The following is a 27,241-nucleotide window of genomic DNA, read 5'->3' as shown; positions in this document are numbered from 1 at the left end:
TGACCTCCAACAGGGTCTCAGTAGTAGGCAACTGAGAAGCAGCCTGATGTACCACAGGTTCTGAAACCTCATCAGATACACTGGCATCAGAAAACACTTGACTGCAGATCTGTTTGAGGCCTCTTCATTTTTTTCTTCAGTGGCAGTAGTATGTCCGATGAAGCTGAATCAGCCATCTTAGACTGGGCCAAGCGTTTAAGATGCTGTGTCTTGAGAAAGGTGCTGACAGTAGAAAGCCTGAACCTTAAGGGTTTTTGGAACGAATGACTGACAGAGCAAGATTTGTAATTCTGTTCCTGGCCTAGGCAAAAAAGACTCCTGGTATGCAAGTCCTTGCATGGAATCTGCCTACCACACTCACACTTAGCTCTCCTAGGCTGACATCTACAAATTTAACAAAATAACATAATAAAGGTACAAATGACCAAACAATTAATAGTATGACAGATGTATGACCTGTGTTTGGGCTGGTGCTGAGGTAGTCTGAGGATTCATGCTCATACATCCGTCTTTACACTCTAAAGCATATGACCTAAGGTCATGTGTCAGACATACGACCTAGGGAAGGTAAAGCTTTGGTACCCTAGCCGATGTCAGAATGTTAACATTAGTAAACACTTGGGATACAGGATCTAAACTGCCTAAACATATTAATGATGAGTTTAATACTGACGGCTGCCAAAAAAGCAATTACCTAAAAATGGAAATCGATATCTAAACCACCCATACTAGAAGCAGTGAATACAGTGAGAGAGAGAGATAAAAGAATTGTAAGTGGGACCTTTAATAAAAGGTAGGCGCAAATTGCATTGAAATGCCTACTAAACGTAATGCTAATCCTGCCCCTAACCCTGCACCTTACCTTAAGAAAAATCCTTTCTGTAACACTACCACAACATAATACACTTGGACACACACACACACTCACACACACTCACACACACACACACACACACACAAACACCACTAACTCTAGCCCCTTATTTAGCTGTTACCCTAACCCACTTGTACAAACATACTCCCACCTCCTAATACTGAAACTTTCAGCAAATCTGAATGATTTTAAGTTGGTTTCCGAAACCCACAATTACCTTACACACATGCATTCAATGTTCTTTTTAATGAAATCTTAAAATTTTGATGAATGGAACACGTCAGCACTTCACAATCATTCACTCTGTCAACCTGACATTTTATAGAGTGGATGACAACTGTGTGTGTGTTTATGTATACAAGTTCATGTTGATTTATCAAAACGCACAAGCATCGACACAAGTGTTAGATGCAGGTATTTAGAAAATCAACACAACAAAAACTATCAAAATCAAAAAAGATTGCAAAAGAGGAAAAGGAAACAGTTTCCTTTTGTAATTCCATCACATAAAAAACCACCACACATCCAGGTAATTTGTCTTAGTGGTAGTGTTGCACAAAGGGTTTCTTCTAAAATAATGTTCAAAGTTAAGGTCAGGGACAGAGTTACAGTTAGTACTCATAAGTAATGTTGACAAGGGGGCCTTCCTCCTTTTATCTCTCAGAATCCTCTATAGATGAAGACTCAGACATGTCAGCCAAGCCTATAAATGACAGCCTAGCTTGTATTACGGAGTGAAATCATGCCAAGTAAGCCAGTGGTTATTGCACTACCATTACACCAACACACTTCTGTGTCAGACCTTTGTAATTTCCTTAACCGACAAAGACATGTTTGAAACCTTAAACTTTAGCAGGTGGATATGCATAGAATCTTTGGCTCCTTTTCTTTTTGCAGTGAAACCCAATAAAGTTTCATCATTATCAAAGGTCACATATATTACTTCTCAGTAATAACCTCCATCATTTTGGCTTTCACAGACACAGAAAATTGAACTTTCCCATTTTCCTTTTCCCCTCACAGACTCATTTACCTTCTTCTGTTGTACTTTTGGGGAAACACATTTTTTCTCCATCAAGAGCATATAGTGAGGGCGTGCTCTAGTGGATTTTAATGAGATTTCTTCTACCTCACCAGACTCAAGTTCCTCTTTCAGGTTTGTTTTTGGCCATTAATTTAAATAGGAATGCAAGGCTTTCAACTATTTCTGGTAGTGACCTTAAAATTCTTATACACAAGTCTAAGATATGCTCCATAAACAAAGAATCCACACAGCTGAACTTTTAGTTATGTACTCACCATAACTTCAGATGTTTGGGATCCATCTCGCCTACATTCTGAATGATGGGTTCGGAGCCGATCCCTCGGCTCCGACTCGGCACGCTTATGCCAAAGAGCGAAGTCTCTTATTGGCTGAGCTTACTATATCCCAGGATGCACCACCACCAGTCCCCCAGATCTAGTTTGTCCGCATACATGCACACATGCATACCCTGCTTATATAACATCGTCAGATGAAACAAGATAAAAACAGTAGAGCTCAAAACCGCTCAATCTCTTCTGATCTGCAAGGCAGGGGAAGGAGGGTGGGTATCAGGAATGGCGAGATGGATCCCAAACATCTGAAGTTATGGTGAGTACATAACTAAAAGATGTTATGTGATCCTATCTCGCCTACATTCTGAATGATGGGACAGCGTCCCTAGCACCTGAATCCTGGGTGGCTCACTGGAAAACACTCCTGAGTACCGTGGAACCAAATGAAGCTCGTCCTTTAGATGCCACATCCAATTTGTAGTGGGAAATGAACGTGTGCGGGTTGGACCAAGTGGCCGCAGCACAAATTTCGGAAATAGCGAGCTTGGAATGAAAAGCTATAGAAGTAGCCATAGCTCTGGTAGAATGAGCTTTGATAGATGGTGCAAGTTGCTTATTCAAGAAGAATAGGCCTGAGTTATGCAATCTCTGATCCATTTTGAGATTGTAGCTTTTGTGATGGTTTGGCCCAATTTATTATCTGAGAAGGACACAAACAACTGGTCTGACTTACGGTTGCTGAGTCCTGTCTAAATAGAAGCGTAATTGCCTGTGAACATCCAATTTATGGAGAGTGTATTCTGCTTCATTAGAGAATTTTGGAAAGAAAACTGGTAGTTCTAGAGATTGTTGAAGACAGAAACTAGAGCAGACCTTTGGGACAAAGGATGGATTAGGCCTAAGTGATACTCTATCTTTGTGGAAAATCAAATACGGTGGTTTAATAGACAGGGCTTGAAGCTCTGAGACCCTTCTTGCAAGTAATAGCCACTAAAATGCCGTTTTCCATGACAGATATTTTAACCGTAGCAGCCGGTTCAAAGGGGAGATGTTAATGCGCAGCACCAAATCAAGATCCCACGGAGGTGCAGGATGAAAAACTGGTGGTCTTAACAGGCTCGCACCTTTAATGAATGTTTTGCATAATCTGCTGCTCATCAAAGGAGGATCCGTGGATTCATGGAATTTAGAGATAGCAGCTAGTTGAACTTTAATAGTTGAGACAGAAGATCCCTGATTAAATAGGGATGTTAAGAATTTCAAAACCTCTGGGACAGGAGCAGTGATAGGGTCTAAGCCCTTGAGTTGAGCCCAGATAGCAAACCTCTTCCACTTACTGAGGTACAATTTGTTAGTGGTAGGTTTGTGGGCCGAAGATAAAATGTGAACAACTTCCGGGTCTAGTGTGTGACTTCTAACTAAGGTTGGAAGTGGAGGAGCCAAGCTGTCAATTTCAGAGATTGAAGGGACTGATGCCAATGTCCCGACTGATGGATTAGCAAATCCGGGATCATGTCTAAGGTCCACGGATCGTCCACTGCATGCTTTTTCAGGTAAGGAAACCATATCTGACGAGGCCAGTATGGGGCAATCAGAATCATTGAAGACCCTAGCTGAGAAGCTTTTTGAATAACTTTGGGAAGGAGTGGAATTGGGGGAAAAGCATAAAGCAACCCTGTTGGCCAAGGTTGTGCTAGAGCATCCATGGCTGGTACTTCCTGATGTGGAATCAAGGAGAAGAACCTTTGGCACTTGGTGTTTTGTGGAGTCGCAAATAGGTGGCCCCCATCTCTTGAAAACCTGGGCTGCTACTGCGGTTTAGAGACCATTCGTGAGGAGAGAGAATTGTCCTGCTTAATTTGTCCGCCAATACATTTGACTTTCCCGGGATGTGGGTCGCTACCAAGAAGCGGTTGGTAGCTACAGCCCATTCCCACACTCTCATGGCCTCTCTGCAAAGGGGATACGATCTGGTCCCTCCTTGTTTGTTCAGATACCAAACCACCGACATGTTGTCTGTGTGGATGGCGATGATGCCCTGAGGAAGGAACTTGTGTAAGGCCTGTAGGGATAGAAGTACAGCCCTCATCTCCAACACGTTGATGTGGAGAAGAGCTTCGTCCGGAAGCCAGGATCCCTGAACTAGCCTGCCCAGACAATGCCCCCACCCTATCTGGGAGGCATCTGTCGTCAGGGTAACCACTGGAGGGAGAACAAAGGGTTTTCCTAATCCAAGTTGGATGTCTGAAGCCACCAGCGAAGGTCCCTTTGCATATTTCCGTAATCATGATGTGATGATTGAGGGAAGATCTTGAAAGGACCATTGAGTTGATAAGAGCCACTGAAGAATCCTCATGTGTAACCTTGCTAGAGGAACTAAAAGTACCGTGGCAGACATTGAGCCTAGAACCTGTAGGACCATCCTGGCTGGGGCTTTGGATCTTGAGATCAGAGCTAGAACTTGGCCCTGTAAAGTTCGAATCCTTTCGGCAGGAAGAAAGACACGCATCAATCTTGAGTCTATCTCTGCTCCTATAAACTTTATGCGCTGAGAGGGCAGCAAGACAGACTTTGACCAATTGAATGTAATCCCTAGGGAAACACCCAGGAGATGGTGGCTTTGAGGTTGTCCATAAGTAGATGCCTGGTGGTGGCAGTCAGGAGCCAGTCGTCGAGATAGGGAAACACTTGGAATCCAAGACTTCTCAGGTGAGCCGTCACTACTGCCAAACACTTGGTGAACACCCTGGGGGCTGTGGTGAGACCAAAGGGCAGAGCACAAAATTGGTAATGACTGGTTCCCAGGCTGAAGCGCAGATACCTTCTGGACGCCTGATGTATCGGTATGTGATAATAGGCGTCCTTGAGGTCTATGGAGCACATCCAAACATCCTTCTCCAACAACGGGAGAATGGATTGCAACGTGACCATTGAATTTGGATTTCGTGACGGATAGGTTTAATCTGCTGAGATCCAATATTGGTCTCAGGTCCCCTGTCTTTTTTGGCACTAAAAAGAACCTGGAGTAATTTCCTGATCCGATTTGGTCTGTGGGGACCGGTTGGATGACTCCTTTTTCTAGCAGCTTTGAAGCTTCTGCGGCTGCTATTTCCCTTTGACTGGGTGGTGGGTCCGGGATTCTCTTGGACGAAGGGGTGAGGACTTGAATGGGATGGTGTAGCCTCCGGTTATCCGGCACCCATCTGTCCTGAGTGATTGACTCCCAGGCTTCTAGGTGCTTGGCAACGACACCCGACTGGCTCCGGAGCAGCACAGCCGGGCAATCCTCATGTCGTGGGAGGCTGAAGAGCCACGAAAGGACTGGTCTCCAGAATTGCGGGCCCTCTGCCGCCTCTGGGACGGCGTCTCCCTGAAAAATTTCCCGCCCTCTGCCTCTGGAGGGAATCTTCCTGCTGTTGGGAGAAAAACTTGCGAGATTTTCGAACCACATTTTCCCTCCTTTGGCCTTGGGGTAGAAGGGAGTGGAATAACGGGCCCCTACGGCAGATAACGTTTTCCCTCTTGCTCACAGCGGTAAGGGTGTCTTTCACCTTGGGTCCAAACAATGAGGACCCATCAAAGGGCGTTGAAGGAAGACTTGAAGGCCTCCGCGAAACTGACACAAGCGGAGCCAGGCTTGTCACGTGAGCAACGCCTGTGCCTGCCGCTCTACCCGCCGCATAAGAAATGAGCCTCATGGACGAGTTAGCAATTGACGTAAGGATAGCCAACTGAGAGCTAACGGACTGGGCTAGCTGCTCAGGTAGGTTACCGAGAGGAGTCTGACAACTCCTTGACCAGATCCCTCTGAAGCCTAGTAAAATGTGCCAAATAATTCAGAGACCTTAAGGTAAAGGCCGCTGAAGTCAGGGTGCGCTTACCTATCCATACTCCTAGACTCCTTATTAGGAGGATGGATGGACGTTGAAGCCTCTGCCACGCCCTGTTGTGTAGCAGATGCCACCACCATGGCATCTACAGCCACGCCTTTAGTAAGGAACTCCTTCTCGGGGAGCAGATAAGAATTTGTTTGGGTGAGAAGGGACTGGTTCCACGGTATCCGAGGTGTCCCCCGCCGACAAACTAAATCCAGAAGCTCGTCAAGGGCGGAGACACCCAGGAGGCGGAGGGCTGAGCCCCAAAGGCCTTGAGGAGCACTGATTAGAGGGGGTTTGGACATCCAGCCGCCTCGTTGTTTGAGGATCTCTAAGATGTCTGCAAAGGAGACATCTTCCGAGGACGACTTAGGGGACCCCTCCGCATCATCCATATCCGTGTCCGATGTAATAGACTCGGGAGTCCACGTGCTTCCTCTTGCACGATCTCTTCCTTGGGGATCCTCTGGAGATGACTCAAGAACCCTCAGGAAGAGGGGAACCCCACTGGGGTAACCTCAGGCCTCGGGCTCCGCTGGCTACGGACAGGGGAACTGCCAAAGACCCAGTCTCCACGCCCAGGGAAGGTGCTGGTAGAACCGGAGAGATGGTCAAGAGGATTTGGCTAAGGCACTCCTCATGGCCCTGAAAGCCGGACCCCCAGAATCCTGGGAGAATCCGGTCTCCGGGCCATGATGGCAGACGGAAGTCCGCACCGAGAGGGAGGCTCGGAACCGAAAGCAAAGGTCCCAAACATCACCCTCGGGTCCAGCCGAAGAAGTCTCACAGACAAACTCGGACCCGAGGCCTGGTTGGAGTAAGGGTCGGAGCCGACCCTGAGATCTCCACCGGCTCCAAGAGCACCTGCCCGACGGAGCGAAGCAGTCGGAGGAGGAATGGCAATGGGGTGGGTCATGGTCATCGGCTCCGAGGCCAACTGGGTCGGAACCGAAACAAATTTTGGAAGACTGGGGACTGGAAAAGTCTTTGGAGCACCCTGTCTATATCAGAATCCGACATTCTCAAGACCGAGAGGAAACAGAACGGGTTCGAAGACCTCTCCTCGGCCCCAAGGGACTAGGGGACCGGCTCGAGGCGACTCGATGAGAATCGGCGCCGAGGAAACACACACACCAGATTCCATCGGTGCCGAGGTAGACTTCGCGCCGAGGAGGAAGTGTCTGAGCGGCGACCCTTGTCGGCCCGAGAGCAGTGGAGCCGGTGACCCGCCTCGATGCCCCAGCCATCGGCTCCGAAGCCAGGAGTCGATACTGGAGGCATCGAGGCAGACCTCGGCTCCAAGTCTTTGGAGCCGAAGGAGAGGCCTGCCTAGGTCTCTTGGCAGTCGGGTCCGACGGACTGGTCGGAGCCAAGCCCTTTTCTTTGGCAGGAGTCGGAGAGGAAGCCAAGGCTTCTTCGAAAGAGGGTTTAATCAAGCCTTTGAGAATCAATTTATTTTTCCTCTCCTGGAGGACCCTAGAGGAAAAAGCGTGACATACGCTGCATGACTCCTGCAAGTGCTTTGCCCCTAAACAATACACACACAGTAGATGGTCATCAGTAACAGACATCTTAAAAGCACATTTAGAACATTTCTTAAAGCCAAGGCCTATGGGGTTGAGACATGTTGATACACAAATCTAGTCACTCTGACAGGAAAGTACACTAAATTTTAACTACTGATATAAGCTTACAGTAAAAATAAAGCCAACTCTTCCTGTAAAAGAACAGGTAACTCTAACCCAATTTGAACAATTATTAGAGACCCTGTAATTCAAATATTAACAGTCCGGGAAGGCCCTGAATGGAGGGAAAACAAACTGAACTCAATCACACACAACAAATCCAAGTCCAAATCGTACACAAAGTTAGCGATAGCTGTTAAAACAGCTTTTGTGAGCAAAAACAGCAAAAACTGACAGAAAAGTTAGTTTAATAAACTACTTAGCCCAGCCAGCTCGAGACCACGTCTTCGCAGGGAAGCGGCAAACGAGATCTGGGGGACTGGTGGTGGTGCATCCTGGGATATAGTAAGCTCAGCCAATAAGAGACTTCGCTCTTTGGCATGGAGCCGAGGGATCGGCTCCGAACCCATCATTCAGAATGTAGGCGAGATAGGATCACATAACATCAAATCTTTTGGAGACAGCTGTCATTCAAAGACATGTAGAACCATAAGATGCTAATCCATATAAACTTTTAAGAAGATAATTAAAAGTTCTTGCCTCCCTTTTCAAGTAATTAATAGTGCACACCTCTCAAACTGAGCAGGGCTGTAAAACTTTGGAGTAAATTTGGGTCTACAAATTCAGTCATCAAGACTAACCTTAAATACAGTCATAGTAGTACTTTGTCTGACCTGTAGTGGTAACTTGCTGCATAGGATGGAATTTAGATTTAGGTCCCTAGCGTGGGTGCTTGTAGAGACATTTGTTTTGCAAAGAAATAGGAAGTCAGACAGGATTGTGTGTTTCATGGCTTACAAAGTGAGAGACAGGTAACCTCAGACCAGCCTGTAGGCTACTAAATAAAAGGAAAGTCATGTTACTCTATCAGGACAGTTGGATGAATTTAAGACCTTTAACTTTCTTAGAAATCTTTAGTGACTTTCCACTTGAGCAATATGATTGGCTTTATACATATCAAAGGAAGCAGACTATTTGCTGATGGGTCTAACAAGGGAAGACTACTGTGGTAGGATAACTTTTGTGGATCTTGAAGTTATTCCCTCAGAAACAAACTGGGCCAGATAGAAGGATTTTCTGACTGTAGTGGAAACATGATGATCGAATGAGACAGTTGTCCACATAGGTACACAGGTCTCTTAACGGTATCTGACTGAAGAGGAGTACCATTTTTAACATCTGAGGTTTGAGCAACTTTTTTTGCTGAGCACGGCTACATTGTGTTTCTTTAGCATTTAGTTTGAGACTGTTTTTGTACAGTAGATATATGCATATTCTAGCCCTTTCTGTAGTTTAGTAAAAGTGGATACGTGAGCACACAGCACCCAGTTTGCAGTTATCAACAAACTAGGTCAATCATACTTAAAGGCTACTGGTTTGGAAGTCTGCAGAACAAATGTCAAAAAGGAAGGGTAACAACACTGATACTTGTGGTATACCACTAGTTAAAATTTTATGTTCAGAGATGGTACCACCAGCTTTTACAACCTGGGATCTGCTGGAAAGCCATCTTGCAATTCAACAGTCAACATACAAGTTTACATTTAGCTTATGTCACACCAAACACATATAAAATGTGAAAAGTGGGAATGCAGACAATGACCTATATAGGGGATACTGTCAAAAGTCATGTCCATGCTAAGATAAGCAGCATGCATGCAGTGACCACTGTCCACAGACTCTGTAACCTTTTCAAAGAAACTTAGTAGGTTCAGAAGACAGGGCATGTGCTTCACAAAATCAAACTGACTGGGATCTATACCAGTTAAATTGCCTATGTCTGGAGAAATGAGTTCTGCAATGAAACATTCCATGGCTTTCCACATAATGCAGGTGAGGCTGACGGCCCTAGGATTACATAGGTCTGTAGAGGGCCACTCTTACATATGGGAGTCAAGTGGCTGTTCTCCACATATTTGGCACAGACCATGAGGATAGGATGAGGCTGAACAGTTTAAGTAGAGGCTCAGGCAGTGTGTACTTGGAAATAAGAACCCAGCCAGGTATGTTGGCTGGTCCCAATGAAGTATTATTTTTGCCTTTGACAGGAGTATATAGCTTGTTCCAATGTGATTTCAAGGGAAACTACATTTTCATGGATACTGGTGGCAAAAATGCTGGTAGATGGGGTAAAGTTAGGAATACATTTGTCTGCCAATACACTGGCTATACTTAGAATTGGAGTATGAAATACAATTGTGCATGAGCTTACTACACTGTTGGACATCATTCCTTAATTTCCTGACAAAGGAAAAAAAGATGTGTAGCTTTCTTTGCTATCTGTAGCACCCTTAAACCCATACCCTCCTTTACAGTTCCTTTCTGGTGTGCTTCATTGTGGTCCTGACATAAGGGGATGAAGATTTTTTAAAACCTTTAGCTTATTTTGCTATGATACTTCAATGGAAAGACAAACTTGAATAATCAATAATGACACCCATAAAAAGGCAATAGAAAAAAAATATGAAAATCAGACCAAAGCAGGTACTGTGAAAAATTCAAACTGACAAAGTAATTCTAAAGAAAAAATTGGGAAAACTAATTCTAAATAAAAATACAGCACTTTAAACTTTGAGAAACATTCAGTCAAAAGATGATTAATCCAGCATTTGCAAGTGATAAGACCACCTGAAAATGGTTACAGCAATATGCTGGGTTTGAACAAGACAGTACAAGACCACTTTCAGTACATTAAAATACAAGGTCTACTTTGGTACAAGTCTGGCAATGGGTACTACTAAGAAATTTCATACTGAGGAACACGATTGGAGCTGGTTAAAAATCCCATAAGTTGCGAACAAATGCTGATACACTTTCAATCACAGGCTGACTCTCCTACTCTGCCTGCAACTAAATGTAAACATCTAATTAATTTTGAGAGGGCTTTCAAATATCACCATTATGAATAGTATAATAAAATGTGATTTGTTCCTTAATTTTTATTCCACAGAATTAATTACTACCATGAACAGCATATTATGTAAAGATTGCTTTAAGCAAAGTCATACCATTATAAAAGATGCTTCTGTCCATGGGTTCCATAAACTCCATGTCGAGAATTCGTTCAAAAAGCAGCTTGTCTTTTACTATGTAATCCATTTCCCGATGAGCCTAAAAGAAGAAACAACACTAAATTGAGTGGTCACCACATTTGCTGATCTTAAAGACTCCTCCCCCCTTGCAATAGGTAGTGGTTGAGAGCTATTTGGGATCACCTCCTTAGGACACTTCTTTCAGTCCTCAACTGTTCATGCACACATAGATACATATGCATCCTACTAGTGTTACCATGGCATCATGAGTGAGGACTAGGACAGTCCTCATAGCCTTACACTGTCTAACTGAAGCTTAGTAGAACTTGTGTGAGAACACTAACAAGACAACACAAATAAATATAAATGTAGAAATCTAACTTACTTAAAAGAAAGGCAACTTGAACAGCCTTCTAAAAAGGTGGCTAGTAAGAGGATGGACGTTTAGACCATAATGGACCCTCCTGAGGGCCATCTGATTTTGTAAATATTCACATATCTTACCTCTTACGTCAAGGAGTCCTTTACAGTGGGCAACAGTTAGGAAGAAAAATCTGCAGCAGTACCAAAATAACCAACCAGGAAGGTAACAACCAGAAATCTTGAAATTGAAAATGAGAAAGTTAAATTCTGAAGCACTGAAATGGCAAAGGAGGCACAATTCTGTTAATATGCTTCAATGAATAATTCTTGTTAAAAGTGCACACTGACCAAGTAACGATGGCACAAATGTCTGCAATGGAGGCATTCCTACAATAGGAACTAGACGTTGCCACAGTGAACTTCATCTGTAAAGGTTTATGGGCAGTTAGCTGCTTGGTGAAAAAAATAATACTATCAGCAATCTATTAGTGTAAGGTTTTCTTAGCTACAGATAGGTACTACTTACCTGAAAAGCAATAAAGACAAATGTCTAGTTCATCTCCCTGAACCAATGCATTCTTTTTGGGTAAAATATGAGCTAGCAGTGAAGACCAAGCATAAGAAGGAATCTCCCCCTGCTGGATTCTTTGCCTGAAAATAGAAATGGTAGTGACTAGTACTTCAGGAAGGGATCCAGAAGTACTTCTTGAAAGAAAGGTGGGTTAGCCCAGTCAGAAACACACACTTTTTTTTAAAAAAACTACGAGGTACCATCTAAATCAGAGAATAAAGCCTTGAAATACTGCAAGCTGAGGCAATTACTATCAATAATAGTGTCAAATATAATGAACCTCCTTGAGTCAAAGACGTGCAAGCTTGTCGGGCACGAATTTCAGCACCAAGGAGGAGAGTATTGGGAAGGGACAGAGAAAAAAGAAGGGCTAAGGGAACCTGGCCTAGGGAGAGGAAAAGTAAACTGTGACATAGAACCTGGTTTGTCTTGAAAAGGAGGCTTCTGAGAAGTAGTAATCTGAGTAGACTTAGCAGTGGATACACACCTACAACCCTTTTTACCTTTAGGAGTGAGAGGCTGTCTGCGTACAAATTTGGATAGATATTTTTTCTGTAATTTAGGGACAAGAGACACAAAACATTTTTCAATTCCTGCGAGGCCTTCCATTTAAAAATGCTCAGATGTAGCAGAGCCAAAAGTTTCTTCTAACTTCTCAAAACAGAACCAAAGGGAGCAGCCCTAGAGGAAGCATCAGCTGCATCATAACTACATTTAATAGCGTGGCAAGTCACTTGAGAGGTAGAACCCAGTAAAGAAAGGGTCCAGACCTTCCCTTCTGACTCAGGGAGGTCAGAGACTGCTGGAGTTGCTTGAGAAAGAAAGGTTAACACATATCTGGTCATATGCATCTGGTAATTAATAGCCCTAAAAGTCAGTGTGGCAGCAGTGTGCACCTTTTTACCTAGACATACCAAAGGTCTAATGTCTTTATCTGAAGGAAGAAGTTTAGTAGATGGCAAATGTTTAGGAGGTCTGTCAGAAGAGACAAACACTAAAGAAGGATCAGTAGAAGGGTATTTGTACAAAAACTTACAATCATCAGGCACCTTGTAAAATCTATCAGGTTTCTTGGGGGCTGGAGAATGAGAATCAGGGAAAACAAATGTTGCTGAAAAGGTATCCAAGAGGGCAGTTAGGACTGGAAGAACAGCAGAAGGTTTGGGAGACTCCATCTGGAGTAGCTCATAATAGCTCTTTTGAATATCAAAAACCTAAGAAGAGTTCCATTTGAAATATCTCATCATGCAAGAAATAGTGCCCCCAAAACAGAGTTCTTATAAGGGAGAATCTGGACTAATAGAATCTTCCTCCTCAGATCCATAATCCAAGGGAGATGGGATTTCAGAAGAATATGCCAAAGACTCTTCCTCAGAATCCAATTCCTCTTCAGAGGACTCCTGCTCTCTGTGCCTCTTAAGAGGAGAAGATGACCAGGGAGGAGCAGGTACAGTAACTCCTTGAGTAGGCTTTAAAGCCATCAAGGCATTAAACACCCCCTGGGAAAATCCTGTCATTCATGTTGGGGATCTTTAACAACGGGGAAACATGTTTGTTTTGTTTCTCTTTTGAGGGACATCTGCCTGAAAGACCCCAAGAGATTCAAACCCTTGTTGACACTCAATGAAAGTAATAGGAATCTCCTCCCAAACTAGGATTTGTGGTATCCCCCTCAGCTCCTCAGATGTAATCAGCCAAGGTTCCCCCTAAATGTCTGGAGCGGATATTTGTAAAGCTTCCAAAGACATGGGAGAAGTCGGATCTGTGCCTGCGTCTGAGACTGTCATGACAGGAATCTGAGACAACATCCAAACGATCCTCTGCGCTTTCACCAGCCTCAAGAGGGGTGTCCAGTGAAGGTGGGACAGCAGCCAAACCAGATGAGAGTTCTTTGGACTTTTTCGTGGCAGGCAGATGACCTTCAAGATGGGAAGACTCAGAAACAGCACCTTGCGCCAACAATTTTAGATGACAAGAAGGAGAGATGACTGCATAGGTTCTTACGGACAAATGCTTGGCAGATAGAACACTGTGTATGGTTGTGAGACGCGCCCAAACAGAAGAGAGACAGCTCGTGACAACCTTGATGGGGGAATCTGCCTCTCACATGGACATTTTCACTTTCTGGATGACATGTAAACACACCAAAATAAAATTAGAAGTAGATAAGAAGAAACCCCAATGGAGCACGTATCTGAAACATGGCTCAGTAACCAGCAAAGAAGAAGGAGCGTTCAGACCAGCAATCAATGACAACGTTAAGACTGGCATCAAAGTTGTTCTGAGGTATGTATGTCACCTTTATGCTCTACATGGAGAGTATGTGTGTGATGCATGTCTATAAATCTGTAAGGCTTTGGTATACTGGCTGGATGTTGGAATACCTTTGGCAGGAGATCTCTTATGTAAAGAATACTGCCACAGTGATATGGAAGGATATATGATGTGTGTGAATGTGTGTGTTTTTTTTGCTCATAAATGCCCTGAAACCACTGAATCAGCTTTGGTTTCCGGGCACTGTGTTAGTGGTGATGGACACCACCACTGTAATGTGGTACATAAACATACAGGGCAGATCATCATACTTTTTTTGCAGTCATAATGGAGAAATGGTAAAAGGGAAAAATCTGTATAGCATAAACAGATTTCAAAAAAAGCATATGACAGCATCACACATTCATAGATAAAGGAATGCTTACAGATGTACGAGTTACACTCCACGTTGTTCAATTACATTACAGTGACAAACCAATTTGTAGCTAAGCCATGATAATGGAAAAATTATCATCTCAGGGATAAAAATTCAAAGGAGGATATTTTTTGTCTTGCTAACCCATTACGCTGTCCACTTAAAAGATTAGGTCATGGTTACAATTCGGCTCCCAGACAACAACAAAGTGTAAAAAAAAAAAAGCCTCATCTTCTTTTTGTCAATGATTTAAAACTGTTTAGTTCATCAGATGAGGAGCTGAAAGTACAATTGCAAGTGGTCAAAACTTTCTCAGATGACATGAGGATATCATTTAGTCTTGATAAATGTGCAAAAGCAACATTTAAAGCAGGAAAGCTGCAGTACCAAAAAAATATCAGTCTGTGAAAGGAATGTGATATGAAGGAACTTGAGCAGAAGGGAGTGTATAACTATTTGGGAATCGATGAAGGATAGACAATAAAACAAACAAATGTGGACAAATCTAATTAAGAATATTTAAAAAAAAAAAACTAAAATGAATACTGAAAACAGCCCTGACATCTAGGAACAAAGTCCAAGCTATAAACCAATTTGATCCTCCTGTTCTAACTTAAAGTTTTGGGGTGACTGACTGGCCCCAAAAGGTACTGGATCAGTTGGGCAGGAAAACAAGAAAAATGCTTCAAGCTTATCAAATAATATATAAAAATCATTGTATACTAATATTACATATTCCTCGTTCTGAAGGATATATGGGCCTCCTCCACACTGATTACATGTGCACATCTTGCAATCATAGGACTACATACATATCTGGTAACCTCACCAAATCCAGACATAGTGAAAGTTTTGAAACATGAAGAGAACAAATCTAAGATGACTTCCCTACTTAGTTTAGCAGAAGCATAGCAGTGTCAAGGAGGAATGGAAACCAAACCAGAAGTAGACAAACAAAAAAAAAAAAAATCAGGCAGCAACTGAATGTGACAAAAGAAAGAATATAAGAAGGATCAGATGAGAAGGCAAGAAATGTGGAAAAGGTGTAATTATAGTTGCAAGTACAAAAAACTCCTGGAACAACTGAATGTCGATCAGGATTTGATACAGAAATGGTTAAGGAGAGGTGAATTTAAACCAAAAGATGAAAGGTTAATATTAATGGCCCAGGACAGTGGACTACATATACATTGGTTTACACAGTCTACTGAACCTATGGATGAAACAGACTTCTGTAAAACAGAACTGGAAACAGTCGCATCTTATTGCAGGGTGAGATATAATAATATGGCAGAGGGCCTGTACACTGAAAGGCATAATGTGGCAAGACTGTTGCACTGGGGATTGTGCAAACATTACAATACTGAATTAGTTGAAAGCATTGGAAACATGAGCAACAAAGCACTATAGAGAACAATAAAGTTTATATCACACTGGATTACCCATTACCAACAGTTCAAAAATAGATGCAAGGAAAAAACAGATATAGTAGTCCATAAAAAGATGACAAAGTAGCACTGTTCACTGAAATTGCTACACCCAGTGATTACAGTGTCTTACATACAGAGAGACACAAAGTCATAAAATACCAGGATTTGCAGGAAGAAACGAGGGCAATGTGGAAGGAGGATACCCAGACAGTTCCAACTGTAGTAGAATCAATGGGCCTCATAAGAAAGAATTCACAGTCTTATTTAGATATGGTACTGATACATGTAAATATATGAATTGCAGTACGAGCCAATTCAAGGCACATTGTGGGTGCTGCGAAGAGCACTTCTGGCTAACATCAAAGATTGAAACAATATGAATTTCACTAACTTTAATCATATTCTGACTTAGGAATGGAGTCCATTCACATCATGGCATTAGAAACCCAAAATACTTGGAGAAATTAAAGCTAGGAATCACACAGTTCATTGGGATGACAGACAATTCAATTAATGTCTTTTCTTCCATCATTTTTCATCTTTGGATTTTATTCTGTAAGCAACCATTTCAGTAACCTTTTTTATTCACTTCCTCATATATAAGCCATGATTTGAAGTGAAAAAAAAATATACTATTAACATTTGCAACAAAAGAGTATGTCTGGCTTTCCTGAGGTATAGTATGATCTCCCTGGATATACATTAAGTACTGGCGCAAAAATGCAATGAAATAAAAAGAGCTTTGTGAACATTATTAACATATTTAGAGCACAAAGTAAAGCTACTGGGTCAAAACTGTCTGATGTGAGTGAAACAATCAGATATATAAGATCATGGTTCAGATCAGTCATTTAAAAATTAAGCTCTCTACAGGGTTTTTTTTGGGATTGTTTAGTTATACTAGGATAGGTCAAGTCTCCTACGTTATGGAGACTACATTAGGTCTGAGTACTGCGTTTTCCTTTATCGCCACTTCCTGCACACTGAAGAATTTTAGTACCAATCCCTGGTGTTGTTTGTCATTTTCCAGACAATATATGCGTGACAACAGTAGACTGGTGCCATTTATCACTGGTCATGGCTCCTCTGTACTGCCACTATACAGTGTACTGATAATTGCAAATTATTTTTTCTAGTTTTTTGCTTTCGTAAGCGCACCCATTACACCTCCCCCCGTAGTTTCAGACCTGCTTGCTCGCACTGTCAGCCAAGTATGTGATCCCTGGCTTAGATAGGAGCTGAGCAGAGAAAACATCTCAGCAAGAATGTAGGTTGATTGGTCATGGCTTTCTGTAAACTACCATCCCTCACCTACAGTAATTTTTCCCCACTAGAGTGTCCCAATTGGCAGCCAAGGGTCTGCTGCCCACCTGGTGGCTTGCCTCCCCCCCCCTGTTCTACCAGATGTTCTTCATCTCACATTGCTGCAGTCCTGACACTTGGGTAGTCCGCTGTCCCAGTCGGCCCGAATACCAAAGTATAAGGCTGACGTCGGTCAAGGCGCATTAGTCTGACGTCAGGGCGTCAGGGTACAAATGCGCATGACCGACATCATTTCCTCAGTCTTTTTTGCCGCATGGTCCGATGCAGAAGCAGTTTTGCAAGTGCAGGTTGGCGTTCTGAGATTTTCCGAAGTCGGAGTTTCAGACCGAATCCAAGTTGGCTAAGTACCCCGTTGGGGAATATTTTGGTTTTTTCTTGCCTCAGTATTTTACCGGATGTCAGAAAAAGTGAATAACTGTATTTCTTGTGGGAAACAGATACCTCATAGGGATTACCATACCTTGTGTATACCTTGCTTAGGGCCTGAGCACGACGTGGTTGGCTGTCGCTCTTGTGCTAGATTTAACAAACGCACTATAAAGAGGAGATTAGATTGTGCCAGGTTAGTTTTTGGGAAGCGGTGTAATTATAAAATGCCGTCGGATGCTCCGCCCGCTTCATCAAAAAAGCGCAAGGACAAAACAGCAAAGCCTAGGCTGGAAGAACCGTCCGTACCGGACGTCGGTTCTTTAGAGGGCTCGGTGGAGCCAGAGTTTCAGCCAGTTATTTCTTTGGAATCCCAGGGAGAGACTTTAGTACTGCAAGATGTGACCTCTCAGGAGGTAGGCCAGGCGGAAGGGGCTTCTCAGGTAGCTGTTCTTCCCTCCCTTCCTAAGGTGGTTAGGCCCTCCCCTGCTGTTTCCAAGGCTTCTCCCAGGGGCAGGCCAGGTTTTGTTTCAGGTGTTACCCCTAGTTCTTCGGGGTCTGTACCTAAGAAGCATATGCTTAAGATGGCAGAAGATTTGATTACAATGATTAGAGGTTCTATGCCCCCTCCTGATAAGAGGCCTAGGGTGGAACCTGAGCTTGGGAGTTTTGAGCAGTGTTCGGATGCTTCTGAGTCTTGCTGAAGACTTGCAGGAGTATTCCCCTTACTCTGATTCTGATGTGGATGATTCTACTCCTTCTGCTTCTCCCCCTGAGGATTTTTCATTTTCAGAGACTCTTCATTCCATGAGGGAGCATTTTAAATGGGAAGGTCAGGATTTCTCTGATTCCAGGAAAAGGCTGAGGGAATTTTTGTTTCTACCCCAGCATAGGCCTTTAGCTATACCTCCTGTTCTAGATGTGGTGGAGGATGTTTTTGCAGAGGCTTCTCTGAACCCTGATTCTTTGCCTCCTGCTCCAGTTAAACCGGATAGATATTATAGGGTGCCTGAAGCTCATAAGTATCTTTTTAAGAGTCCTAGGGCAGACCCAGAGACTGTTTCACAGGGGCCTAAAGGTGTTAAGGCTTCTGTTGTTAAAAATCCTGTTCCTCCAGATAAAGAGGCAAGGGCTTTGGATAGATGGGGAAAGAAAGTGTATACTTCTTCCACTTTGGCCATGAGAGCTTTGAATTGCCAGTTTCACATGTTGAAATACCAAAATTATCTCCTTTCACAATTAAAGTCTAAGGTAGATGCTTTGGCGGAAGGTATTGAGTGTAAAGAGTTGCAGGATTTAGTTCATGTTTCTGAACAGGTGGGTAAGCATTCTTTGCAATGTGGTTTTGATGCTGTGCAGGCCTCTTCGAGGGTGGCTGCCACTGGTTCGGTTCTTCACAGGCACGCCTGGCTGAGGGATCAGAATTTAGCTGAGCATGTGAAGACAAGGATTTTAGATGCTCCTTTACAATCTGATGTGTTGTTTGGTTCGCCTGTGGAAGCAGTTCTAAAGAAAATGGAAGACAAGGCTAAGTCTATGCAGACTGTTAAAGATTTTTTTGCAGGTTCAGCCTCCAAGTTTAGTAGAAATTGGCCTACCAAGGGGTGGACATATCCTGCTTATGATTCCCAGTCTAGGGGTAGGTCTAGACGTGGTAGGGGCAGAGCTCAAGGTTCTTTTAGGCCTAGAACAGGGAGTTCACCTGCTCAGTCTTCTGGTGAGGGCAGGGGTCAGTCCTTTCGTAAACAGACCCAATGACCTGCCTTTTCAGCTGCCAGAATCTTCTCGTCTGGCAGCACCTTTGGGAGGAAGGTTGGCACTTTTCAAAGAAAACTGGAGTTTAATTACCCAAGACAGATGGGTATTGGATATCATTCACCACGGTTACAGGTTTTATTTCCATACCTTGCCTCCTTTCAAAGGCATGCCAGACATTCCTCCTCAACAAAGGAAAGAGGCTCACAAGCAAATTTCTCTGTTACTCCAAATAGGGGCCATTCAGCCGGTTCCTGTGCCAGAAATGGGCCTAGGATTTTATTCACGTCTGTTCCTAGTACCAAAAAAGGGGAACACGTGGAGACCAATTTTGGATTTATCTATCCTCAACACTTATCTGGACATTCCCAAGTTCAAAATGTTGACGTTACAACAGCTTTTACCTCTGCTGGGCAAAGATCACTGGATGGTAACTTTGGATCTCAAGGAAGCTTACCTTCATGTTCCTATCAGACTAATTTGCAGGAAGTATCTGCGTTTTCGAGCTGGGAATTCTCATTATCAGTTCTCTGCATTGCCCTTTGGCTTATCTACTGCGCCCAGAGTGTTCACAAAGGTTCTGGCTCCAGTGATAGCTTTCTTCAGGCTAAAAGGAATACAAATCTATCCTTATTTGGACAATTGTCTGATTTTGGCTCAAGGAAGGGACGTGCTTCTTCAGCATTTGGAATATGTGATAGCAGTGCTAAGATGCCTAGGGTATTCTGTGAACGAAATAAAGTCCAGTCTAGTACCCTCTCAAGACATGTGCTTTCTGGATGTGAGACTGAATACAGCAACCCAGATGGCCTTTTTAACCCCGGACAAACAAAAGAATCTTTCTCTTTACTTCCATCAACTATCTCATCAGTCCGGGCTGACTGCAAGGACAGTCCTTCAAGCCTTAGGGTTCATGGCATCTTGTATTCTGGTGCTTCCCAATGCCAAACTGCATATGAGGAAGCTGCAATGGTATCTCAAAATGTATGGACACAGCACTGCCAGGATTTGGACACTGTCATTCAAATAATACCTTGCATTCAAAAGGAATTTTTGTGGTGGGCTCAGGAATGTCACCTAAACAAGGGACTCTCTGTGACCCGGCCAGAGGCGAGTCAGATTCTAATGACAGATGCCTCAGACACAGCTTGGCGAGCTCATTTGAATGGAAAGTGGATACAAGACAAGTGGCCTGCCAGACTGCAGCATCTACATATCAACATGAAGGAGATGTTAGCAGTCCAGTTTGCATTACTGGCTTTCAAGGATTTACTTCTTCCAGGGCAGGTGTTGATTCTAACAGACAACACAACTGTCATGTGGTACATCAACAAACAAGGGGGAACACATTCTTATCCTCTATGCAGGCAAGCAATGATTTTGTGGGAGACTGCGTTAAGCTTGCAACTGAATCTTCAAGCAAGGTTTCTGCCAGGAGCACAGAACTCCTTAGCAGATGTGTTAAGCAGGCAAATCATGGATCCCCACGAGTGGAAACTGGATCTTCATGTATTTCAGACATTGACAGTGTCATGGGGAACTCCAGACATAGATCTGTTCGCTTCTCCACTAAACCACCAGCTGCCAAAGTTTTGCACGAAAAGGTTTCATCACACAGCCTGGAAAGTGGATGCTCTTTCTTTCAGTTGGAAAAATCTTCATGTGTATGCCTTTCCACCTCTGCCTCTCCTCCCAAAGGTACTTCTAAAGGTCAGACAAGACAAGCCAAGGATGATTTTAATAGCTCCAGATTGGCCTCGGCAGCACTGGTACCCATTGCTGAGGAGTCTGGTAAGGAAGCCTCCATGGCCCTTACCTTTGATTCCACACCTATTGTCTCAGAAGGACGGGCGTCTACTCAATGTCAAGCTTCACTCTCTTCATCTAACAGCCTGGCATATTCTGTTTTGAACCATAGCAGGTCTCAGCTTCCTCAACAAGTTTTGAATGTGATTATGGAAGCCAGAAGACCTAGTACAAGGAAAGTGTACGCAGGAAAATGGAAGAGATTTTCATTTTGGAGTGCAGCAAAGGATTTGGATGTTTCTGAGCCAAATCTGAGTGTGGCTCTTCAATATCTTACTGAGTTATTGGACAAAGGTTTGTCTTTCTCTTCCATTAAGATTCATGCTGCAGCAATTTCAGCTCACTATGATTGTGACCCACCATTATTTTCTCATCCTTTGTTCAAGCAATTTCTTAGAGGGGCAAAGAATATAAGACCCCCACGTAGAGCTCCTACTCCTGCTTGGGACCTCAATTTTGTGTTGGAGAAACTCACTCTACAACCTTTTGAGCCTGCAGCTACTGCTGAATTGAAATATTTGTCATGGAAGACTGCTTTTTTGTTAGCCATTACCTCTGCAAGAAGGGTGTCTGAATTGCAGGCCCTTATGGCGGTTGAGCCTTTCCTGATTTTTCATAAGGATAGGGTATCTTTACGTACTAATCCTTCCTTTATGCCTAAAGTGGTTTCTAGTGTGGCTTTAAACCAAACTATTCATTTGCCTACCTTTTATGCAAATCCCCAAAATAAGGGGGAAAAGATTTTGCACACTTTAGATGTACACAGGCAATTACGTTATTATTTAAGCAGGACTAAGGATTTTAGGCAGTCTCAGCAGTTGTTTGTTTCATTTGCTTTGAGTTCTCAGGGTAAGCCTGTGTCAAAACAAACTATTTCTAAGTGGATTGGGTTTTGCATTACTTTCTGTTACTCCCATCATGGCAAGGAGATTCCAGCTGGGATTAGGCCTCATTCCACTAGGGCTACTGCCACTTCAACAGCATTTCTAAGGGGGGTGGCAACTAAGGATATTTTGGAGGCAGCTACTTGGAGTTCAGTGCATACTTTCTCTAAGCATTACCACCTTCCTCTCTACTCTAAATCTAGGGCTGGTTTTGCCACTGCTATTTTACAGGGCATGTTGTCAGCTCCTGCTTCTTTGTGATTTGCCATCCTCCCTTGCCTCTGCTTTGGGATTCTACCCAAGTGTCAGGACTGCAGCAATGTGAGATGAAGAACATAGTACAGTTTTGTACCTACCATAAATGTAGATGTTCAAGATCCACATTGCTGCAGTCCAATTTACCTCCCTCCTTCCCTCTATGTTTAGGGGTGGTTGTGTGGGTGGGATTGTACCTTTCTGACTTTGTATATATTGTACATATATTTGGTACAGGGGTGTTTGGTGTGTTGTTGTTTTTTGGTTTGGCCTTATCTTTTTAGGGTCTTCTGACATCTGGGGCAAGAAAAGACTGAGGAAATGACGTCGGTCATGCGCATTTGTACCCTGACGTCCTGACGTCAGACTAATGCGCCTTGACCGACGTCAGCCTTATACTTTGGTATTCGGGCCGACTGGGACAGCGGACTACCCAAGTGTCAGGACTGCAGCAATGTGGATCTTCGAACATCTACATTTATGGTAGGTACAAAACTGTACTTTTCTCACCCAGACAGCCTGCAGTAAAGCATCATTCTTGGGGGCTACAGGGCATTTCCATATGACTGTAACCCCACCCCCCTGGTGGCTGATGTGGAGCACTTGCATCACCATGAGTGTTTATTGCATCCTCCCCTAGCACATGCGTGTTGCAACTATCCCTGACGTGGTTGACCAAACCACATCTGCAGACCAGGCTGCATTACTGAAGCCACCAAGCTTCTCACATGACGGTTGCAAATACAGCCAGCAATTGAAATTACTTCTCTCTCCCCCCTCACAGAATGGGCAACCCCACAATGTCTACTTACTCTCACTCATCCTCACCTGGATCATTTAGTAGTACCTGAGCTGCTACACAAACTCTGATCATCTAGTCAATCAGGGCTTTATACCCCCATCTTATGGAACTGGGCCTAATTTAAGATTATTTTTGGTAAAAAAAAAAAAAAAAAAAAGGATTTAATTTAGCTTCACGAATGGGCAGTCCATTATGCAGCCTGCCATGGCCCCTGGGTCCTGTGCAGCTACCTGAACTGCCTCTGTTATAATCTGTCACTGACTGAAACTCAATTCATATCAAAGTTTTGATGGCAGTATAAGATTTGCTTTTGAAATCTTAAAGGTATCTAGTCAAATAACAAAATGGAACTCTTATGGTATTTTCTGTTTAGCTATAAACTTGATATAGCATGCATGTGAGAGAGAGATATGAAGACAGATTTATTGGAAAATAATTTTAAAAAGGGGTCACTCATATTTAGTTTTTGTCAACACTGATAATGCATGGGGTGCTGGAATAATAGTTTGCAAATCTTTTAATGCCAGCATTTAAAAAATATGTGCTCAAAGCAAAGGCAGACTTGTCTTTACAGAATGTACCTCTACATAGTTTCACAGACAACTACTAATCGTAGCTTCACTTTAGACTACACGAGTTTACCCTATCATACAATACCTGCACCAACAGAATCCTCCTAATGGGAAACAATGAATAGACCAAAAGATCTCACAAGGAGCCACAAAATGCAGTGACAATTTGGAAGGGGCAGAGGAAAGGGATGGTTGAGACAGATGGAAGAAAACAGCATGGATCTTGTTTTATTGTAAACACATAACTTTCATATCTGACACTGTCTCTCATCTGTTGCAACCTGTGGGACATAGACCCCCAGCTAGACAGTTGGGTGGTATCAGGAGACAGCATTCAACAAAATGGTGGAGCCAAAGGAGGTCCTGTATCTGGACTAAATGTCTTGTTTATAAGGGAAAGAAAAAAAGTTTGAGTGGTTGACCAGGCAGCCGCTGCACAAATTTCATCCAAAGAAGCACAGCTAAAAAAACTGCTGAAGTGGCTACTACCCTAGTAGAGTGGGGCTTTGGCTTAACATGAAAGCATCAACCTATCATGGTACAAACAAAGGATATGCAATCAGAAAGCCATTTGCACAAAGTCCCTTTGGAGACTAGTTTTCCAAGCTTAGCTCTAAGCTTAGCTCTAAAAAAGGTACAAACAATTGATCTGATTTCTTGATGTGTTTGGCTCTGTCCTAAAAGAATCTCAACTGGCTACGTAGGTCCAAACAATGAATCATATATTCACCCTTGTTGCCAACATTAGCTCTGAAACTTCTGGCTGCGTTTACTGCAACCAGAAAGAGCATTTTCCATGAAAGAAACTTTAAATAGAGACAGGCCAATTCCATAAGAGAAGCAAAAAGGCTTTGGACAATCTTAGAGAAGGATTTGGAAGCTGGCCATGACAGACGTGAAAGTTTCAGTTGGCCGCTGGATCTTGACAGTGGAACAGTTATAACCAGCTTAAGAGAGACCAACTAGAAAATCTAATACGGTATCTAAAGGGCTAAGAAAAGATCAAGCCCCTTGGAAGTAGCTAAGAAAGAAAATATTCTTCACTTACTACCAAACTACCTTTAGTAAAGGGCTTCTGAGAAGTGGAAAGGATATGCCAAACTCTTTTTGAAAGCCGGGAATATCTGGCCATCATTGGAAGTGAAGAAACCAAGTAATCAACTTAAAGAATTTCAGATTCAGGTGAGGCTGACCTTATGGATGGTACATCAGATCTAGAACAAGATCTAAGAATCAAGGAGGGTGTTTTAGATAGGCCACAGGAAGGGGTAAACAAACTTGTCTGGGTCAGAACGGCACTATGAGGATTACCATTTCTCTGCAATGAGCTGCTTTCTGCAGAAACTAGATTATTAAAGGGGTCAGGGAGTAAGTGTACAGGAGACTAGAAGGACAAGCATGCATCAGAGTGCCCCTCAGTGACTGCCTTGGAAGTGATCACAGCAAAGTATTTGCTGCATTTGGTTTTGAAAGGTATTGCAAAGAGGTTGCAACAAGCTGGCTCCAGAAGTTGAAAATCTGTGCAGCCACTGAAGGAGTGAAGGATTACTCATGAGGCATCAATATACTCCTACTGAGATTGCCTTCTAGAAAGTTGGATTCCCCAGTATGTACTTTATCAGAAAGTGTTGTGAGGACATTGCCCACTGCCACACCCTTACAGTCTCTTAATATTATGTGAACAATGGAACAGTCAACCAAATAAGTAGTGAATACTCCTGCTCCAAAATGGAATGAGCACCAGCACAAAACAGTTAAACCAATTCTCTTCCTTTCCAAGTAATTTATTGACATAAAATCACATCCAACAGGTTAAGCTCTTTCATCTAACAAGACTTCATCAGAACACTGAACAAAAATTCCATGATCCCTTTATACATCCTGACTATCCACAAATTATGTCCCAATTAACTTTTAAAGTGCTAGTGCAAAACCTTAATAACATCCTTGCATCCTAAAATGTTAAATTCAACCTACATCCATGTTAAAATAATATATATAGTACAATGTTAATACTTCCACATTTAATAACATATACATACAAGAATGTGATAAATATATAAATATATAAATATGATACTAAACAGATTTAAAAAAAACACAGTTAAAATCCCCATACTCATACTATCTCCTGTCAGCTTCTAGGATGGGCTTAATTGACAGATACTCATTAATTCCTGGGGGAACAGATGCATTCAATCTAATCTGCCATCTCACTTCCCTCTCCCCCACTGTCCCCTTAATATCACCTCCCCTGGGGTTAGCCTTAACTAGCTCCAGTATCCCAAACTGGAATCCAGTATACTCATTATTGTTACTCAAATGTTTCCAAAGTGCATTTTTATCATCACCCTTTTTAATACTATACTCGTGGTCGTATATTCTATTTCTTAAGCATCTGGTGGTCTTGCCCACATAAAAACTTGGGCATTTTGTACACTTCGCCAAATTGCTAATGGTGCTAATTGGTTGGTAACCATAGATGTAGTGGATTTATTTTCCAGTATACCGAAAGAAGAAGGTATGGTCAGGTTCCAGGAATGTATTAGAAAGAAAAGTGACATTACATGGGAAAAAACCCTTCTAATTTTGGAATTTATGGATATTGTTTTATCCCATAATTACATAATGTTTGAAGGAGAGTATTACAGACAAAAGAAGGGAGTAGCCATGGGGGCGGCTTGCGCCCCTATGTTTGCCAACTTGTTTCTCACTGACTGGGAAGAAGAATTTATTTTAAATACTCGATGGGTCAGACATATTGGATGTTACTTGCGTTTTTTGGATGATATTTTTGTCATATGGAAGGGGAATAAAGAGGAACTTGATAGTTTTAAGAGTTATTTAAATACGTGTAGTGACTTCTTAAAGTTTACATTTGGAGAAGACAGAGTTTCTATACCATATTTGGACACTAGAATTACCCTGGATAAGGGGATATTTAAATAAAATTTATACAGGAAAGATACATTCAGTAACTCATATCTTCAGTACAATAGTAGCCACCCCATGGTCCAAAAAAGAAATATAATTAAGGGCCAGTGTATTCGGGCGGCCAGGATGACATCCAATATAAATGATGTAGAGTGTGAGTTACGAAAAATAGGGACATACTTTATTGAACAGGGGATATCCGATGGATATGGTGAATGATGTCACGAGGTACGTCAAAAGACAATGGGGCAAGAAATACAAACCCCTATTAGGTAGTAAAGATGGGAGTGTATCTGACATTTTGGTTACGGGTGATATAAAAGGAATAAATGAACACATTAACTATGGTAAAGCTTGTGTATTACAGTATGGGGTACACAGTAGGGAGGTCAGAAGGGTTATGGAAAAACATTGGAATATAATGAAGGTGGACAATGAAGTTTCCAAAATAGTGGGGGAGAAACCACTATTTGTTTTTAGGAATGGAAGGAATATGAAAAAATTGTTGGAAACAAAAATCAAACCCTTGGGCACTGCGAATAAAGGGACACTGAGTTGTGGGACCTGCAGGCAGTGCAAGTACATCATTAACTCCCCTACAATTACACTTGAAGACACAAATAGAACTAGAATACAGTTCCAAAAAGGTAATTGTAGGTCTAAGCATCTGGTGTATTTGGCGAAGTGTACAAAATGCCCACGTTTTTA

General features: G+C 42.7%; 1 protein-coding gene across 1 annotated transcript in view; it reads right to left on the bottom strand.

The window, feature by feature from the left end:
• TMEM67 (transmembrane protein 67) overlaps positions 1–27,241 on the bottom strand; it is a 4,866,727-nt gene that overhangs the window by 789,124 nt on the left and 4,050,362 nt on the right. The window contains exon 24 of the mRNA XM_044066290.1: positions 10,760–10,862. Coding sequence (XP_043922225.1) covers positions 10,760–10,862 — 103 coding nt within the window. The remainder of the gene's footprint in view (positions 1–10,759; positions 10,863–27,241) is intronic.

Source organism: Protopterus annectens, chromosome 3.part1 (assembly GCF_019279795.1).
Source record: "Protopterus annectens isolate FY-2018-M chromosome 3.part1, PAN1.0, whole genome shotgun sequence".
NCBI lineage: Eukaryota > Metazoa > Chordata > Ceratodontiformes > Protopteridae > Protopterus > Protopterus annectens.
This window is presented reverse-complemented; position numbering and strand designations above follow the sequence as displayed.